The sequence below is a fragment of the Rhinolophus sinicus genome, chromosome 5 (assembly GCF_057876585.1).
Source record: "Rhinolophus sinicus isolate RSI-liver-muscle chromosome 5, RSI-T2T, whole genome shotgun sequence".
Classification (NCBI taxonomy): Eukaryota; Metazoa; Chordata; class Mammalia; order Chiroptera; family Rhinolophidae; genus Rhinolophus; species Rhinolophus sinicus.
Window position 1 is genome coordinate 88,353,274 of NC_142505.1, and position 19,126 is coordinate 88,372,399.

The window sequence follows — 19,126 nt, forward strand, 5'->3', positions numbered from 1 at the left end:
TTCATCTTTATTAGAAGACGAAGAGACATCAGGGGTCATACACACAGTGCAAAAGCCATATGAGGACACAGTGAATAAATGGCCATCTACCAGTCAAAGGGAGAGGCCTCAAGAGAAACTAGTTCTGCCAACACCTTGATCTTGAACTTCCAGTCTCCAGAACTGTGAGAAAATTAATTTCTGTTGTTTAAATCACCCATTCTTTGGTATTTTCTTATGATAGCCCTAGCAGACTAATATCTTCTCTAATGTTGGCTAAGTCTGGGGTTACAGGTGTTCCCTTCAGCACTGAGCACAGTAGACATGATTTTACTAATAGGTGCTGGGAGGTTTAGTGTGTGTGTGTGTGTGTGTGTGTAATCTAGATCCATATGGTGTGAAGTTGTGAAGTCACCTAGGAGCAACATAAACCAATAGGAAAAAATAGTTATTGTTTATTCACATCATCTTCTTCCATGATTGGAACTCTTTAGCCTCAGTGATTCAAAGAAAGTTGAATAGAACCAAAACATAGGATCCCTGCGTGTGCTAACTCCCTGTTCCCATGAGACACAAGATCCAAAATGCAAACATCCAGATCTCTTGGTCACTGAGCCTCAGTGCTCACAGAGGCATGATCACAGTGGGGGCTACATCAAAGAACGAAAAAAAGAAGATGAAAAAAAAGCTGAAGTGTGAAGGCATCACACACAGGGAAGGGAGAAGAGGACAGACAAAAGGCTAGAGTTAATGCAGTCAAATCTAGGCCACTGATTTTAAAACTGTCACAAGGCCTGGAGGGTATTGGGTGGAGTGTGCGCTGACTGCTAAGAAGGAAGGAGCCTGGGGGTTGGGGTGGGCTGAGGCAGCAATTAGGAGGGCAAGACAGAATCACATAGGAGAGTTCCAACTTCTTTCCACCCACCCACAATCCTCAGACTTATTTATCATTGGTACATATTAGTGTTCCAAGGAGGGACTTTTAACTGAGAAATGTGAAGAAACAACCTAGGCTAAGCTCACTAGATGCTTGGGAATCAGAAAACACAAGTGGAAAAGGAACTGTCACAGCATTGCACCTTCGATAGATGAGGTGGGTGCACAGGTAGAATCCGTGTTGCCTGACTCTCAGTCATCCTCTTTCCCCACTGGGACCCTCCTTCTTTCCACATGACGCTCACACATGAAAATCCATGACCCAACACTTGGTGGCCTCAGCTGCTCATTTAAAACAGCAGCTGTCCCTCCCGATGGCTCTGATTCGGACAGTTTGACTCCCGGTAGTCCCATTTTCAGTGTCTCCAAATCCACCTCTTAGATTTAGATTTAAAGGCAATACACCAGAACAATTAAAAGCTGTGGCTCTTAACTTTAAACTATCCACTTCTGTAAGTCCCTGTTACCTTAGCTAAACAACAGGGTGAATAACCGTATGTATCTCTAAGATTATTGTTAAGTCTTAAATGAGATAATTCACACAGCAGCTATAACACAGTTCAAGCACACAGTAAGTGCTTAATATGTGGTTTTCTTACAATTTTCACTTCCTGTAGCCATTTTTCTATACCTGGATTACTGCTAACTGTGGTGCTGATTTCCCTATTTCCCTCCAGCTGACTAACCCAGAAACTCTTCATTCAGGCCCTTCTCCGATTTAGTTCTCGCACCCATCTCTAACTTTCTAACTTTTCTTCCCTGTGGCACCTGAGATCCATTGGGGAAGAAATTAGGGATTCAACACTCTCAAATTTTTCTTTCATGTTACATTTTTCTGTTTATGTTTTTAATTCTACCCTGTCTTCCCTAGAATGGCACCATTGTCATAGGGATCCTCTGTGACAAGGCCTCAAGTTTGGGCCCCTTGCAGGGCTACAGGGAGGAATAAGCAAACTGCCTCAGTGTAAAGTGGGCTGCTTTTTTTACTTCACAGGCTTTATCTTTCATTCCTAAAGGACCCTCCATAATTTGTGACTCACTGTGCAGCTTGAAATTTTCTTCTCAGTGTAAACAGCTGCCCAAACCCAAAGTGACCCACATCTGATCGTTTGAGCTTACTTTTCCTCACCTTTCTAAATCCAAAGACCTTTACCTCCACCCATTCTTCATCTACTTTATCTTTGGATACACCCTGAGGATCATTATGTCAGCCCCACCCTTGAGAAATTAATCTGACACTTTGCCTGGTAGCCACCGCCTCCATAAACAATTGTTCATGTTCCCCACACCCACCAAGTTTGCACACAGCCTGAACCTCCAAGACCTCTAAACGCTTAATTGCTCACACCTCGCACAGTCCCTCAGAACCTTCTTGAACACTTGACTCTCTTCCCAGGCTACCACAGTCTTAACAGCTTCCCACTCAAGTCTAAGATGCACACACTCCCTATTCATAAAATCGCTTTTTTTCCATTTCTCATTCAGTATCATAACATGCGATTTTGAGAGAAGTGTTCAGCCTGGTACTGCTCAAATCCAGTGCTAATACCGCCTAGTGCTCACTGATTATTGTACCCCCGTTGGCTGTCTGACATGCTCGGGTCAATGTCTGTGTCAGGCCTTCTTCAGCTTCCAGAACAACTCAATTCTTCCACTGCACGAGGCAACCCCAGAACTTTATAGCTGGAGCCAACTTTACAGGGGGTTCCCCTTCATCTTTCTTCCTCTCCCTTTCAAAATATCTCTGTCTTTACATTCATCTACTCTTCTCTGTTCCCTATGTTTCACCAGTGCTTTTCGTCATATTTCCTACTTTCCTATCTTTTAATTAGCTACCCTCCACTATGTATCTTAAATTTCTTCTTCTCCCCTTAACTTTAAGATATGCTCAGTCTATCCTAAAACTTGCTAAAGCTTTAGCTTCTTCCATTCCCCTCCTCCCTTTTACTATCAAACATCTGAAAAAAATGTTGTAACTATATCTTTCTACTTTATCCTAATCACCCTTTGATCCCATTCCCACTCTTCTTTGATAAAATTGCGTTTTCAAATGGCAACAAAGACACCTCTTCTTGAAACCAATGGCCTTTACTCAGTATTCATTCTCTTCAAATGTTCAAAACAACCATAAAACTTGTCTTTGTTATTAACAAAGACAACCACTAACAAAGACAACCATAATGAATTGTCTTTGTTAGAACATTCACTTCCCTTCTTTTCCATGACTGAAATCAACAGTCTTTTCCATTAATTTGTACCATGATCTGGGGGAGATTATTTAAATCCTCTGAGCCTCAACTAACTCACTGGTAAAATTGGGGGTAATAAAAATTCCTTCCTCAATGAGTTGTCATGAAGCTCACGTTCCATGTCATTAGCTACCATATGTCAAGCTCTGATTGTGATCTTTGCAGGCTGACACACACACACACACACACACACACACACACACACACACACACACACAACACTGTATATATAATCTCACTTAACTCTGACCACCACCCTGTGAGTTAAACATTATTTCTATGTTACAAATGAGAAACTAAAATGTCCAGAGCTTAACCTACAAGTATATACTCAAAGTCACAAAGTCAACACTGATTAGAAACATGATTTCAAATAAAACCCACTGGGCTCCATGCCCATATTCTTAACTAATGGATTATATTGCTTCCCAAAAAGATGTAAGAATCAGAATTTTAGGGAGTCACGCAGTGTCATTTATTATTAGCTTATTATCTTTTGTAGAGACTATGTTTCAACTGCACTAAAATAAACCTGCCAAGCAAAGCACTGGTGAGCACAGCCGTTGGCCTTGCCCCAGGCTTTCATATAACATGTCCTGAAGCTCAGTAGACAAACTACAGCCATTTGGACAATTGTGCCTGCACAATACAGTTTACAAGCTAATGTCAGCAACCCCGAGCAGAGACTCTTGGCTCGTCAATAGTAATAATAACAATCACCATGACAGTTACAGTTACGTGCATTGCACTTTAGAACCTTTTCATGTAAATGACTCCAATTATGTGAACTCTACTGTGGAAGCAATAGTTCTCACTCAGCAGGGGATGGAACTAAGGCGCTGGGCTGCTTGCTGTGTCATTTGCCAATTATTTCCAGTTCTCCCCCTTCTGATCTTCAAAGGACAAAGTGAGATCACACTCCATAACATCTATTGTTGGGCCACGCCACGTGATGGTGAGGGAAAGTGACAGTGGTGTCACATCTGGGCTAGAAAACTTAATTGTAGAAAAGGGAAATCTTCAAGAACACATCTTCACTTCCCCTTGACAATGAACAACATTCCAAATAGCGACAACTCTGCCCACTTGAGATCCATTGAAGGCAGTGCAGCACGATCAGCTGACCACCATACTGTGCAGCTTGAGTAAAAAATAAACTTGTATTAAGTCACAGAAATCTCGGGACTATATGTTACCAGAACATAACTAGGTCTTCCTGACAGATACAGGCTCACAGCACATAAGTGACTTATCCAAAATCACACAGACAGAAAATGTCAACGCTCTTCCCCAGATTTCTTTAATGCTGAAGTCATTCTTCCTTCCACAAGGTCCCATTGCCTCAAAAATAAAACAATATTTCCCTGGAAGCCAAAATATAAACATAAGTGTGATCTGCCTAATCTGGGTTTAATAGTCTCCATTTTTGTGAAATAAAGTTTGATATTTTTATTTATTTCATAACTAGGCCAAGCAGCCTATACTTAATTTTTTCTACTAAATGAAGTATAGAATTCTAAGTCACAGTCCCCACCTCTAGGGCAGACAGAAAAATACTTCTCACCTCATGTAATTAATGTGTTGGTCAGATAGGAAGTAGTAATTAAGTGACAAGGACAGCAACCCCACCCAGGGTGTGACATTGTGCTTTGAGAGCCTCTCACAGCCAGCACTGACTCTGGATGACCTCATAGGAAAGGTGGAGAAGCAAAGCATTGCCATATAAACATGGCCCCTTCCCGAGAACATGGCTGGTGCAGTTGCTGTGACAGCCCCAAGCAGCCCCTGCCTCACAGCCACCTCCACCATGAAGGTCGCTGGGGGTCTCCTTCTGCTCTGTGCAGTGACCTGCTTCTGCAGCAGCTCAGGTGAGTTAAGGCGTAGACGGTGCCCATTATTCCAAAAACCTCTCCTGGGATGTGAGCATCTGAGAGAAATGTCTGGTCATGTGGATTTAAAGTCTATTGGCTTAGAATAGAAAATGTACTGATTTAGAATAGAAACAGCCCTGGCCTGGAAAGGGAGAATCTTATGTCTCTGCTAGAGTTTGGGGATTTGGGTCTAGTGTCTTCCCTTTCAAGGATTTTTATTTCTATCCATGGAACAAAGAAATGAACTAGTTTCTTCATAAGACTACCATTGCATAAGGACACTGGAAGTTGTTAGATACTATTAGATACTATTCCTGTTATTAGATACTATTCCTTGGTGCAAAGATGCAGAAAAACACGGCTGCCTCTCAAAATCAATCCAGGAAGACTGACATAAAACACAATTCTCCAAAGGCCAGGAGTCAACAATTAGACTCTTACCTGGTTGAAAAATTACTTAGATAAAATAATATTCTAACACCTTTAAGGCATTCCATTGCATTCCTTTATATCAATTAGGAGGGGGAGAATATCAGAGAAGGTGCTTCTACTTAGGAGTGGTGACTGCAATACTGCCCATTGCTATCTGACTTTGAACCATTATCAAAGACACAATGAGCTCCAGAAAACACCCCATGTAATAATGAATAGCGGAAATTTGGGTCATTCTCTTTCCTGAACCAAGGGCTTACCTAACCCATTGGCCATTTGGCTTCCTCAGAAAACAATTGGAATTTTGTGTAAGGATGGAGTATGTGCATAGACTCATTGCCAGAGGAAATGGAGTCTTAATCTATAGGATCTCATTTACATTACTTAATGAAACTTCAAGTCTTTATTTTTAACATTTCCATCTGTATCTCTCTTTCAGAAGCTGCTAATCTGTCTATAACTATGGTGAGTGTACGGAATTGCATGTTCATTTCAATTCCTATTAACTGTCTTTTAGTTAGCAAATACCTATGAATATATATGTAGGAGTAATTCAGTATGGTTGGAGGGGTAATAAAAGGTAAAGGCAGATGCAGATAAAGAAATCTCCTCTGCTGTTTGAAGAAATGTGACATACATATACATAACCATAGCCTTAAAAGGTATTCCAGTGTGAAGTGAGGAAGAGATGGCTTCCAGCTGAGAGGCTGGTGAAGTCTTCATGGAATGGACACCACGTAAGAGTCAGGACCCTGGTGAATTGCACAGGCTCTGGGTTCAAATCCCAATGCTACCACTTTCTAGCTTTTATGTTATACAGATTCTCTCTTTTAAGCCTTCATTTCTCGCATCTGTAAATAAGGACAATAGTAGAACCTACCCTATTCAGTTGGTCTGAAGGTTGAACAAAGAAAATTCCTGTAAGATTTAAGTTTAATGCCTGGCATAGAAATGCTCAGGAATTATTAGCTGAATGCACTAGTAATAATAGAAGTAGCACCAGTTGTACTAGTACTGGTCATAGGGGTAATAACACTACTGATAGAAGTAGCCTTAGCAGCATCAGAATATCTGAGCTGGGACTTCTAGGATGGTATTTTGCTTCCTGTACTATAGAGGCCAGGGCACCCTCACTCAGGGGCCAGGAGAAAAGCAGAGTACTCACATGTGTCTGTCACAGGTGGACTGCAGCGTTTACAAGAAGTACCCAGTGGTGGCCATCCCTTGCCCCATCACTTACATGCCTGTTTGTGGTTCTGACTACATCACCTATGGGAATAAATGCCTCTTGTGTGCTGAGAGCTTGTGAGTATCATGGGGAAGAAGAAGAAGCCGGGCCCGTGTCTTCCCCCACAAACCTCTCCTCTCTCCATGAGCCTGCTTAACTCTCCATAAACTCTACTCATTCCCACCCAGAAGCAGCTGGGAGAGAAAGAAAACTGACTGCCTCACAGTCAGACTAGGGTTGGGCCCCCATGTCTGCCAGCTTGTCCCTTCCATCACAGAACCTCTAATTCCTGTCAATTATGGTAATCCAACGGGGCCATGGGTTTTCAAATAGCTGTCCCAGAGCCCAGAGGTGCTGTCAGGAGTCACCACAGGGATTAAGGGGATCATTTGGGGTGGTCTCCAATTCCAAGCTCAGCTTTTGACTATTTTAAGTAGTGGACTTCCAGGCAATATCTTGTTTGAAATGATGATCATACGTGCAGAGAACAAACGGATGTTGCCAGAGTGGAGAGAGGTTGGGGGGCAGGGTGAAAAAGGTGAAGGGATTAAGAAATACAAATTGGTAGTTACAAAATAGTCACAGGGATGTAAGGTACAGCATAGGGAATATAGTCAATAATATTGCAACAACTATGTATAGTGCCAGGTGGAATTGGGGGGAATCGCTGCATAGATTATATAAATGTCTGACTACTATGCTATACACCTGAAACTAATATAAAATAATACTTCATGTCAGCTTTAACTGAAAATAATTAAATAAATAATAAAAATAAATAAAATTTACAAACAAAAATTTTTTAATAATAATTGAAATCCACTATCCTACATGACTTATAAGAGGCAGTAAATACAGCTTGTTCCTTGGATAAACTGTGGCTAGAGGGTGTTTATCCTCAATTTCCTAGTGGCTCTAAATATCTGTAGCCTTAAGGGGCATAGAGGGGACAAAGCTACTGCAAAGATATATTTTTCTCTTATCTAAAATAGGGGGATGTAAACTGCCAGTACTTGTACGTAAATCCATGGACATGTTTTGTTTAGGTATTTTGTTTGACCTGCACAGTGTTTTTGAAGGCAATACAACTAGGAAGATGTGACTTCTTCGGTGCAGAACAGGCAACTTAGCCTTTACTGTTTTACAGCAAGTCTGCTTTGTTTGTTGATAACGCTACGTGTATTTTAGACCACTGGATTTTGGCCACATCTTAGATCTTGTGGTTTTCATCTTTGTGATTATCTTAACAAGTTAGAATATCAGGTTAGGCCCTGAGACCAGAAGGATATGTCTACATATTTATTCCTGTGCAGGAACATTTATTTCCCCGAAGGGAAGCTTCTCCACCATGCGCACACACTAGGCCCTGGACCTAGAAACTAGCTTTCGTTCAGGCGCACTGAAGGGGACTTGCGGAGAACGCTCTCCTCACTAAGGCAGGATCCATTCTCATCACAGGTCCTGCTGACCAGGAAAGGCTGAGGGGCAGACCACTGCAACTTCTCTGTCAGAATCCCTCCTTCTTTGTTGTTTTAAGACACTGGGTGATGAGCCTGGGCTCTGGGATCAGTGGAAGCAGCAGGTGGGGTAGAGGTATCACTGGATTAGGGAAATTCTGCTTCTGCCTCTGTCAGAAACGGCCTGTGGCAAGCACATTCCTTTTCAGAGACTCAGGTACCTCACTGTAAAATGAGGTTTTGTCTCGTAATGTCTATAGTTCCTTTCACCTGTTTTACAAAATGTCCTTTTGTGTTAATGCATCTTGTTAACCATGTCTTCCCATAGGAAAAGTGATGGAAAGGTCCAGTTTCTTCATGAAGGAAGATGTTAACTTCTCCATAGATGTGGGTGCAGAGCAATGATAATCCTCAGTGTCATCCTCATCGTCCTTGGGCTCTGACTGCCTTCGCCCTCACCATGGCCAAGTTCTGGGGGGAGGAAGGTGCAGAGATAGATGCAATCTCCCCAAAGGCTTCTTTTTTTTATTATTTTTTGTTAAATTTACTGGGGTGATGTTGATTAGTAAAATTATATGGGTTTCAAGTGTACAATTCTGTAATACATCATCTGTATATTGCATTGTGTTCACCACCCAGAGTCAATTCTCCTTCCATCACCATATACTTGACCCCCTTTACCCTCTTCTACCAACCTCCTCCCCTCCCCCATTACCTTCTAATAACCACTAAACCGTTGTCTGTGTCTATGAGTTTTTGTTTGTTTGTCTCGTTCGTTTATTACTTTGTTTTCTATCCCACATATGAGTGAGATCATACAGTTCTTGACTTTTTCTGTCTGATTTATTTCACTTAGCAGGATAATCTCAAGATCCTTTATCTTTACTTTCGTTTGAATTATTTTCGTAGATCAAGGTACTATCTCAATTTACAAAGAAAACTGAAGAATATACAAATTTGGTTGTTCAGGAGAATGTTTTGTACAAGGAATCCAAAGTGGCTTTCAAGAAAAAATGCACACGCGCACACACACACATACACACACACACACACACACACACATACACAAATACACGTGATCAATGATGGAATGGAGTTCAGATCAATTAAAGTTCAGGCTCTAGAGGGGGAGATAAACATGAATTAAAAAACAATTATGCACTCTAATAAATGCTGTGATATAAGTTTATACTAGGTACTATATTGGAGTACTCTTTCTGTAGGGTAGATCTGATTCTATTATGTCTCTATTCAAAATCCTTCATTGGTTACCCATTGCCTACAGGATAAAATCCAGATTCATGAGCATAGTATTTCTGGCTCAGCCTCTATTTCCCCCATGATCTCTGAAGAACTCTGACTTTAAGCACTTGTGTGTCCCCCAGCCCTCTGTGTCTATGTATGCACAGTTTTCTCTGCTGGAAATGGCCTTCATCCTTCTGGTTTCAGCTCAGGTTCCTCCTATGAAGACTTCTCTGCATTTGGTTTGGCAGAGCTATGGCTGAGGAGTCAGGGGTTGATTTGTAAACAAGTTCTGTCACTTGCAAGTTATATAACTTTGGGTGGGTACTTAAACCCTATGCGGATTATAGAGCTTTTATAGAGATAATTAAATAATACAAAGCACCTTACATGTGACACATACACAATAAATGTTGCTACCTTTTCCTGACAGCCCATTATTTGCTCATCTATTATTTCATAGCATTTTATATAGTACAGTATATACTAGTGATTAGTATACTGCTCAATTTATGGTTAGTATTTCATAAACATTTCTAAATTGCTATGAGGCCATAGAGGAAGGTGAGTCTAATTCTGCCTGGGGTATTGAGGAAGCCTCCTCTTGAGTTGTAATTCATCGGAATAAGTGTGGGTGGGGTAGGGGACAAGTAATTCCAGGTAAAGGGAAAGTAAGTACAGAGGCACAGAACTTGAAAAAAAAAAATGCATGGGATTTAATTACTGAGCACAACTTCTCAATTTGTAAAAATATATATTGAACACCTACCATGCTCATATCTGAAACCAAACTTTTATTTGTCTATTTTTTTTAAAGATGCTTATTGAGGAAGGGAACAGGATTTTATTGGAGAACATTGTGTACTTCCAGGACTGTTTTCCAAGTCAAGTTGTTGTCCTTTCAATCTTAGTTGTGGAGGGTGCCGTTCAGCTTCAAGTTGTTGTCCTTTCAGTCTTAGTTGTGAAGGGCGCAGCTCAGCTCCAGGTCCAGTTGCCATTGCTAGTTGCAGGGGGCACAGCCCATCATCCCTTGCGGGACTCGAGGAATTGAACTGGCAACCTTGTGGTTGAGAGCCCACGCTCCAACCAACTGAGCCATCCGGGAGGCAGCTCAGCTCAAGGTGTCATGTTCAATCTTAGTTGCAGGGGGCAGAGCCCACCATCCCTTGCGGGACTCGAGGAATTGAATTGGCAACCTTGTGGTTGAGAGCCCACTGGCCCATGTGGGAATCGAACCGGCAGCCTTTGAAGTTAGGAGCATGGAGCTCTAACCACCTGAGTCACCGGGCCGGCCCCTGAAACCAAACTTTTAATTTCAGCTGCCCAACTTGCTCCCTCAGCAGCATCCCCCATCTCAGGAAATGATACTACCATTCATCAGTTGCTCCAACCAAAAGCTTCAGAGGCTTCCATGATGCTTCTTTTTCTCTAACTCCACATCTAATCCATTAGCAGGCCCTGTTGGCTCAAATGTTAAAATAGCTACAAAATCTAATCACTTTTCACTACTTCCAAATCACCCACTCTAGTGAAAATCTCCATAATCTTGTACCTGGACTACTGCAAAACCTTCAAGATTAGAGCTTTTCGGCGCATCAATAAATCCATGGCAAAGGTGATAGACATAAGAAACTGAATTTGGTATTTTGGGATGTATAATTGGCAAAGACACAGTAATTAATTGAAAATGTTTAATGAAAGAGATGAAGGTATTTAATGGCATGTAGTTATGCATATTGTGGTCAGATTTCTAGTTTCTGGCTTGGGTAATCAGGTGGGTATTGAGAAAAGTTATTTATGTTAAGGGTGTCTTACATATTAAAAGCTTAATTTGTTTGTAATATTGGAGTCACTTTTAGTTATGAAAGCTAACTAATGAATATCTGTTGGTAAAAAAATATAGATAGAGGCTATTCTCTCGTTCAATAAAGGAATCACCTCTGTAGGATTCCCGAAGGTTAGTCACCTGGTCTCCAATGGGACACTTAAAATGATAAGGTTCCCATTACCTTTAGTGATGATCAGACATCTCAGATCATCACAAAGTTTCTTTTTCTATCGTGTCAGGATCTATTATTTCCAGTAAGGCCTCAAAGATCCCATCCCTTGCTTATTTTAAGATGGTTCCTAAGTGCTTTCTAAATGTTTTCTTCTCCAGATCACTGTCACCATCATCCTCTTCATTATCATGGTCATTGTCATCAAAATTAACATTTGTTGAGAGCTTAATATGTGCCAGACCCTAAATGAGTGCTTTACATATGCAGTCTCATTTAGAACGCACAATGCGATTATGATGACAATGCTCCCATGTTTCCCAAAAATCAGACCTAGCCAGACCATCAGCTCTAATGCATCTTTTGGAGCAAAAATTAATATAAGACCCGGTTTTATTTTACTATAATATAAGACTGGGTCTTGTATAATACAATACAATACAATACAATACAATACAATACAATACAATACAATACAATACTATAATATAATATAATACTGGGTCGCATATTAATTTTTGCTCCAAAAGATGCATTAGAGCTGATGGTCCAGCTAGGTCTTATTTTCTGGGAAACATGGTATTATTAACTTTATTCCATAAGCTTGTTAAAGAAAAATTATTTGACAGTTCTTAAAAGAGCAAGGAAGACATTATTCAGGGTATAGCTTTGAACACCCCAATGCAATAGGGGAGAGAGATTGGGCTCAACTCCAAATACAAAGGGGATTTATAGCCAAGGAGTGGAATAAGGAACTCAGTAGATGGAAAATTCCTAACAGGAGATATCAAGGGTAGGGGGATTCTTGCTAAATTGGACTAACAATTCTTGCTGAAGGCAGGCCAAGGGCTTATACGTTACAAGTGGGGGGTGAAGAACTTGATTAGATAGTGAGGGTGATCAAATATCACTAGTGGGGGGTTACTTAGCAGGGTTCTATGCTAAGACCTATGCTAAGGGCGAGGCAGGCCAAAGGTGTGGGGGAAGGCCGGGGTGAGGTCAAGATCTAGTCAAGAAGAGGACTCAGAGGAGCCTAACTAAAGTGTGGCCCAAGAGAGTCTTTGTCAAGCTGCAATGAAGACAGAGGCAAAGTTTCTCATTAATCACGCTATGTTCAAGTTGTAATATGACCTCTAAGCCAGAGTAAATGCACATAGTTACTATATGATCAAATGAAGATTTAAAAACCTAAGGATTCACAGTGAAATTACTTGCACAAGCTCATGTAGGGAATAGTGGAGCTGGCAATGAACTCATGTCTGCCAGACTCTCAGAGTTCCAGTTCTCAATAATATTATGACACTTGCCCTCCCTGCTCTCAGACCAACACATTTCAGCTGTCTTTATCCTTTTGAAGGGAAACAAATATGGATTTTAGTCTCCCAGCGTTTGACACTACTTCCGTTAGCAATATGGACAATGTCTTCCAACTCTGTCTACCAAAATTGCAAGAGCTGCTTCCATGATCTTCTCATAGAGTCACTCTATTTGAAAATTGACACATTCTAAGATAAGTGTCCTTGTAGCCTTTCTCAAATGTTTCAAATGAAGCATAGTTTGCCCAAAGTACAATTAACCTTATTTAAACCACAGCCAAATGATTGATGGCTTGTCTATTGAAAGGTATTAGTGGAAGATGTCACTGGCCATGTATGTAACCACGGCCCAGGGCAAAGTTAACATCTGATTTTTGAACCATCAGTCTGTGTTTGGAAACTAGAGAATCATGGCCAAAACTTCAGTGACAGTCCAGCCACTGCAGCCACTAGACCCATTCTTGGTTAAAGTGGCCACAAAGCTCTTTATTGTTGGCCTTGAGGGGGCCTTCTCCTAAGGACTCTTGATAAAGCCTCCACCAGCTAAATGTAGTGTGAATACTCACCAGCTCCATCCATTCTACCGTCTCCCCAAATTTGGGATTCTTGGGAAAGCTATCTCCCATAAAGAGTATGATACCCCTAATGCAATAGGGGAACACCCTATAGGGAAACAAGAAACATTGCTTGTTTCTGTTAAATCAAGACTTGGGTTTTGGTGCCTTTTCTCTGTGCTGTCTGGAGTCTCAACCGGCAACATTTCCCATCTGATGCTGGAGAAGAAAGGAAAGAGGGGAATCTGGGAAAGTGTCAAAACCTAAGTTGCCATGCTGATGACTGTTCCTGGATAAAGTAGTACAACAAAGAATGGACAGTAAATCCAGTGAAATCACTTCCTTGTATCTTCACTTCCTCATGGTAATAACTATGTGACAGATTTATTTTGAAGATCAGATTGTGTAACAGACGTGAAAGCACTCAAAGTTTTAAGGACATAAAGAGGTAAAGAAATAATGCCAGCTCTATTGGTTCCTATGATCTCTTAAAATGTTATGTAACATCATCTGGCTGTCACAATAAAAGAATTTCCATACCTATCAGGTGTTCCTGACCACTTCCCAGGATTCTGTAAAATAGCTATTTCACATTTGAGGCAGGAACTCTTGACAGTATATAAGGCAGCACTCAAGTGGGCTGGGCAGACCCCGGAAAGTCACTTCTTTTGCCTCCATCTGACTGCCCTTGGCCACTTCAACATCATGAGAGCAACAGCCTTTGTCCTCATGGCTCTGGCACTTACAACCATCTTCAGTGAGTATCTCCCTGATAGCACTGCCCTGCCCTGATACCAATAGCTCACGTCATCTTCTGCCCACTTCTGGGATATACCCATCATATAGAAAATAGGCAAAGCTTTCTGAAATGCATTTTTCCCTCCCCCAATAAATCACTAAATCATATTATCTCAGGCACTGAGCAGACCTAAATGGACAACTAAGGCCAAATTCTTATCCATACACTTTGTGTAACTTCTTTGGGAATTGTTCATCCAAACTCTGCTTTGACTTGATATTATTATTTATGAAGACCTCCCTCATTTCTTCATAAAATAGTCCACTCCATTGTTTGACAGCTTGAAATATTCTTTCCACTGTTGAGTTAAAATATGCCTCCTTTGAATTTTCAACCACTGGTCCAATTTCTGCCATCTCTGCCTGCTATATAAGAGCAGACACTTCCTAAATATAAAACTCGCTGTTATTGTTTTTTTTCAAAATTTCCTAAGCTCTAGACTCTCTCCTCCTTTCTCTCTCTCTCCCTCTCCCTCTGCCCCACTCTCCTGCCTCAGCTAGGCCCGTTCTCTTCCCTGAGAACATATCACTAATACCAGAGGCTTACACCTCTCTCTCCAACCTTGGCTAGGCCCATTCTCTTCCATGAGAATGTATCACTAATACCAGGGACGTAGGCTTCTCTCTCTCTCCGCACATCTCCCCAACCTTGATTAGGACCATTCTTTTCCCTGAGAATGTTATCACTAATGCTGGGAGCCTATGCCTCTCTCTCACCTTGGCTAGGCCTGTTCTCTTCCCTGAGAATGTATCACTAATAAACTGTGCTTGCATATTTAAAATTTTTTTTTCTAAGCTCTGATTATGAGATGGGAAAGAATAAGACAAACTCCTCATTATTATAACAGCTTTTCCATCCTTTTGGCTACACTCTAATCCCGCTCCAAAAAAAAAAAAAAGATCAATGTTGAGCTTCAACCTTTGATAGTGTGCTGATACACAGTTCTGAAGAGAGTCTTATATTTTTATGACAGGTTGAGAGCTAAAACATAAATCAAAGATTAGGTTCTTCCAGAGTTTAATTTTCACTTGTACTTGTTTTTCTTACAGATGTGGAATGTGCCAAATACGGTCAGAAGGTCAGTGCATCCATCTTGATATGAAAGTCCTACTTACTTTTAAAGCCAGCATCAGTAAGGACATTTTTGGCACTATAGACTCATATAATTAAATGTCTACGTGTTTGAAGATTTATTTTTTTAAGTATCAGAACTGCTTTTATTTCAAAAACTAGACATACCTTCCTAAAATGGAGATGATGAAGCCAAGTGGTCAGACCTCAACCACCAGACTTATAAAGTCCTGGGCTTCAATTCCAGGTCTTTGGTCGTGTGGCCATAGGCAGCAGTACGTGCTCACAATAAGATTATTGTGAGACTTAAAGCCAGAGTGTGTGAAAAGGGCTTTAGCATAGTACCTAGCACATAGTAAAACTCAGTAAGAACAAGCCATAATTCTTACAGCTTTTAAATAAGTCACACACGTCTTTGTTCTCTCTATTAAAGAAGGAAGATTTTAACTTAAGCTTTCCTTTATGGCTTATATTAAGTAATGTCTATTGTTGAGAAAATCTAGGTGGGGTTGTAAATTTTTTAAACCAGCAGTCAGGCAATTTGGGTTCTAGTCCAAGCTTTTTAGCTCTGTGACCCTGTGGCCTAGGCCCCCCCTTTCATTTCTTTGAGTCCTTTACCTATTAAAGAAAATCATAAGGTTAAGAATATAAATTTCAGCCCCTGACAGGGCTGAATTCAAGCCGTCCTTCATGATTTGGTAGTTGTGTGAGAATAAAAAGGGTTATCGAATATTAAGCCTTGGTAGTTTCCTGGTCATAGTGTGAGTATTCCATCAATTCTGGTGCTGAGGGTTGAGCAGGTAAGGAGAGGAAGTGGATTCATGCTGGCGTATACTCACCGTGGAGCTCTACACTTTCTGTTTTGCTCCATTAGCCTGAGGTCCTTCTGCTCTGACGCCATACTTACTGACCTTTGTATTGTTAGCACTCAGCTCAGCCCTAAAACTTAGGACGTACATGGAGTATAGTAACTGAAGGAATGAATAAATTAATTACGTATCTGAAGGGGAGGAGGAATTCAACTTTAAGTTTGAGCATATTTCAGGTTATCCGAGTGAAGATATTCAACAATTAGTTAAATATCATGGCTGGAACTCTGGGACAGAAAGAGCTGGAAATGCAGCATCTTCTGTATAGAGCTGGAGTTTGTGTAGACCTCGAAGTTAAAGCCAAGGGATGGAAATAATAGCTATTGTTTATTTATTATTTTCCATGCTCTGTAGTGCTAAGTATTTTACACATATCTTCTCAGTTATATATTTTTTACTTTAATCCTACAATGCGGGTGTATCACCTTCATTTTGCAGATAAAGAAACTAAGGCTTAGAGAGGTAAACTAATTGTCCCAGGGTCATAGCATCAGAATTTGAATTCCAGTGTGTTTGACTTTACTCTCCACACTCTTCAGTTTGCTCATAGATGAAAGGCCCAGAAAATTTTTTCTTGGTAATCACCTACTTGCTCTCACAAGTGGCTCATCAGCTTGGCTTTGCTCCAGGAATTTTGAACACTGGTTCTCAACTACAATGTTAAAATATATTTGTCTGTCTATGTGCCGGTGAAGTGTATAGCAAGTAATTTGTTACCAATACTTAGTGGTAAAAGTTACCAGTGATGTACTAGTTATTAAAACTACAGTACTTACTTCTATACTACATCTCACACTTGCATTTAGATAGAACTTTTTAAGTGAAAGAAATGGCAGAACATGTAGAAAACTGATCCCACTCTCTGTGATCCCAGGAGAATGGTTGTACTTGTGAATGTGCCGTGAGTGTTGAGAACTGATGCATAAACCAGTACCATGGAAAAGAGTGTACATTTAAATAAATTATGGTTTGGTTACCAGCTACCATAAAGAAATTTATCAGTCATGATTTTATATCTCTTATAAAAATCTTTACAGTGGATAGAAACATTTCAGACGTTAGATGAGGACAGACAATTGAAATAAGAAACAAATGTGTTGAGAGCCTTCTGAACTTGCTTGGAAAATTCTAAATCCTGGGAAGAAATATTTGGTTGAAGGAATTGGAAGTTTTTAATATGTATTTCCAGGTTAATTGCAGTAAGTATAGAAAGTTACCACCAGGAGAAGAGAGATCTTGTTTTAGAATATATGCACCAATTTGTGGATCTGATGGCAAGACTTATCGCAATGATTGCTTCTTCTGTTCTGAAGTTGTGTAAGTATTGAAATATTTTTATTTTCTATATTTAAGGCATAATAATTATGTGTTAAGACAAATGTGCCTTAATTCAAAGAAGTGGTTTAGGACACAAGGAATATGTGAATCATCCTGTATCAGTTGACTCTGATAAACAGAATTCCCCAATTTATAGGACTTGGGAGTCATGTATATCCCTACATATTCTGGCAGTAATAGTCAATCAGAGAAGACTAGCATCTCTAAGTTGGAAGGAAACCTAAGGGTCAACTAGTTCAACTTCCCCCTCCTAATTTATTGCTTAAACTCCTACAAAAGTCACCAAGTCTTCTCACAGTGTATGCTGGATTATTTCCAGGGACAAGGAACATCCCTCCTTGTAGACATGCGAGTCCACATCTATTAGAATGGTTATTGTTGAGCTTCAACAACTAAGTTTGAATACAGTAGAGCCTCCTAATGATTGGTACAAAAGGGGGACAATAGTGGAAGAAACCTTAAGATCTTGTTCTGTTTCAGAGTATGATATCTCAACAAAATATATGTTTGAGTGCTAACAAAAATTAAATTTAGAAAATCAAATAGCCAAAAGTAGTTTAAAGATTACAAAGTAATCATCTGTAAGATATATTTGAGTCAGCTCAAAAAAATTAAATGATGACTGATATACCAGTATTATAGAAACACAGAGTTCCTTTTAAGTATTTTCAAAACAAACATGGATGAAAACAAACACCTAATAGATACGACATTTTGTTCTGGTTCTTTTTTTTTTTTTTAATAATGGGCTATTTTTTTTTAACTTTTATTTTTTTAAGTGTGTTTTTTCAGGACCCATCAGTTCCAAGTCAAGTAGTTGTTTCAATCTAGTTGTGGAGGGCGCAGCTCACAGTGGCCCATGTGGGGATCGAACCGGCAACCTTGTTGTTAAGAGCACTGTCCTCTAAACAACTGAGCTAACCGGCCACCCCTGCTTCTTTTTTAGTAAGAAAAAATTACAATCTTTTATGAAAAGTGTCTAAATGTGCGCATCCCCTTTAAATTTAAAAGAAAAACAAAACCCATTAAAATATGTTTGCAGGGATGTAAGCTGTGATATATTTAGAACATTGTCTTTATGTAATCAGCACCAGTTGCTAACATATTTCTAAAATGCAGTCACTTCTGTTAAAAACATCAGTAAGTGGAGAGACTTGGGTACATTTTCAGAGGTTCATTGGTGAACTTTGGATGCTAATGAAATGCCTAAGCCTTCAGTATATCTCATTTGTTACTATTTTCTCTCCACAGGAAAACTAACAACAAACTTAGCTTTGCACATGTTGGAACGTGTTAAGTCTATCGTGTGATTCCAACTCACAAGAGACATTTCTTCTCCCATATAATGTCGCCACTATTACATCTTGATTTCTTTGTAGAATAAAGTAGACCTAAGTGAGATAAACATGTCTGACTCTTTTTGTTTAGGAATTGAGTCTTCTAGATTAGTTTCACTTTTGGGGTGACATCTAATAGACCATCATAGGGCCATATTCTGGGGGGAGGGGAAGGGCTAATTAAGACCAGCAGCAGGAAACAGAAAATCAAAGAACCTGAAGGTGTTGCCTTCTTCTCTCTCAAGTTAGAAAAACATCCCTGAAAAGTTCTGCAAAGTAGGTTTTCTGAGAACTACTTAGTTCTGAAAAGTGAACAGATAAAGAAGGGGTTCAATTAATGCTTCATAAATTAACTAAATTAAGTTAAAATGAATTTTATTTATATCAACAAGCAAGCAAGGAAACTATGGTGTCTTACCCCAGATAACCTGGAGGTCAGGTATCAACTCCT

The 19,126-nt window shown here is 40.1% G+C and overlaps 2 protein-coding genes across 2 annotated transcripts; both read left to right on the top strand.

The window, feature by feature from the left end:
* The first annotated feature begins 4,878 nt into the window (after positions 1-4,878).
* Positions 4,879-9,810, top strand: SPINK7 (serine peptidase inhibitor Kazal type 7). Its single transcript, XM_019734288.3, has 4 exons — positions 4,879-5,032; positions 5,907-5,932; positions 6,648-6,772; positions 8,481-9,810. Exons 1-4 carry the CDS (start codon positions 4,912-4,914, stop codon positions 8,524-8,526), a joined length of 318 nt encoding a protein of 105 aa, XP_019589847.3. The 5' UTR covers positions 4,879-4,911; the 3' UTR covers positions 8,527-9,810.
* A 4,156-nt stretch (positions 9,811-13,966) lies between these two features.
* Positions 13,967-17,441, top strand: LOC141567358 (serine protease inhibitor Kazal-type 9). The gene is made up of 3 exons (XM_088798903.1): positions 13,967-14,018; positions 15,110-15,138; positions 17,190-17,441. Exons 1-3 carry the CDS (start codon positions 13,967-13,969, stop codon positions 17,319-17,321), a joined length of 213 nt encoding a protein of 70 aa, XP_088655029.1. The 3' UTR covers positions 17,322-17,441.
* The last annotated feature ends 1,685 nt before the right edge of the window (positions 17,442-19,126 follow it).

What these genes read in the sequence shown, in the direction of transcription:
- SPINK7 (XM_019734288.3), top strand. Translation starts at nt 4,912, where the DNA reads ATGGCTGGTGCAGTTGCTGTGACAGCCCCAAGCAGCCCCTGCCTCACA. An exon ending in CTAATCTGTCTATAACTATG is followed by an intron (nt 5,933 to 6,647) that starts GTGAGTGTACGG and finishes TGTCTGTCACAG; the next exon opens with GTGGACTGCAGCGTTTACAA. An exon ending in CTCTTGTGTGCTGAGAGCTT is followed by an intron (nt 6,773 to 8,480) that starts GTGAGTATCATG and finishes GTCTTCCCATAG; the next exon opens with GAAAAGTGATGGAAAGGTCC.
- LOC141567358 (XM_088798903.1), top strand. Translation starts at nt 13,967, where the DNA reads ATGAGAGCAACAGCCTTTGTCCTCATGGCTCTGGCACTTACAACCATC. An exon ending in GGCACTTACAACCATCTTCA is followed by an intron (nt 14,019 to 15,109) that starts GTGAGTATCTCC and finishes TTTTTCTTACAG; the next exon opens with ATGTGGAATGTGCCAAATAC. An exon ending in GTGCCAAATACGGTCAGAAG is followed by an intron (nt 15,139 to 17,189) that starts GTCAGTGCATCC and finishes ATGTATTTCCAG; the next exon opens with GTTAATTGCAGTAAGTATAG.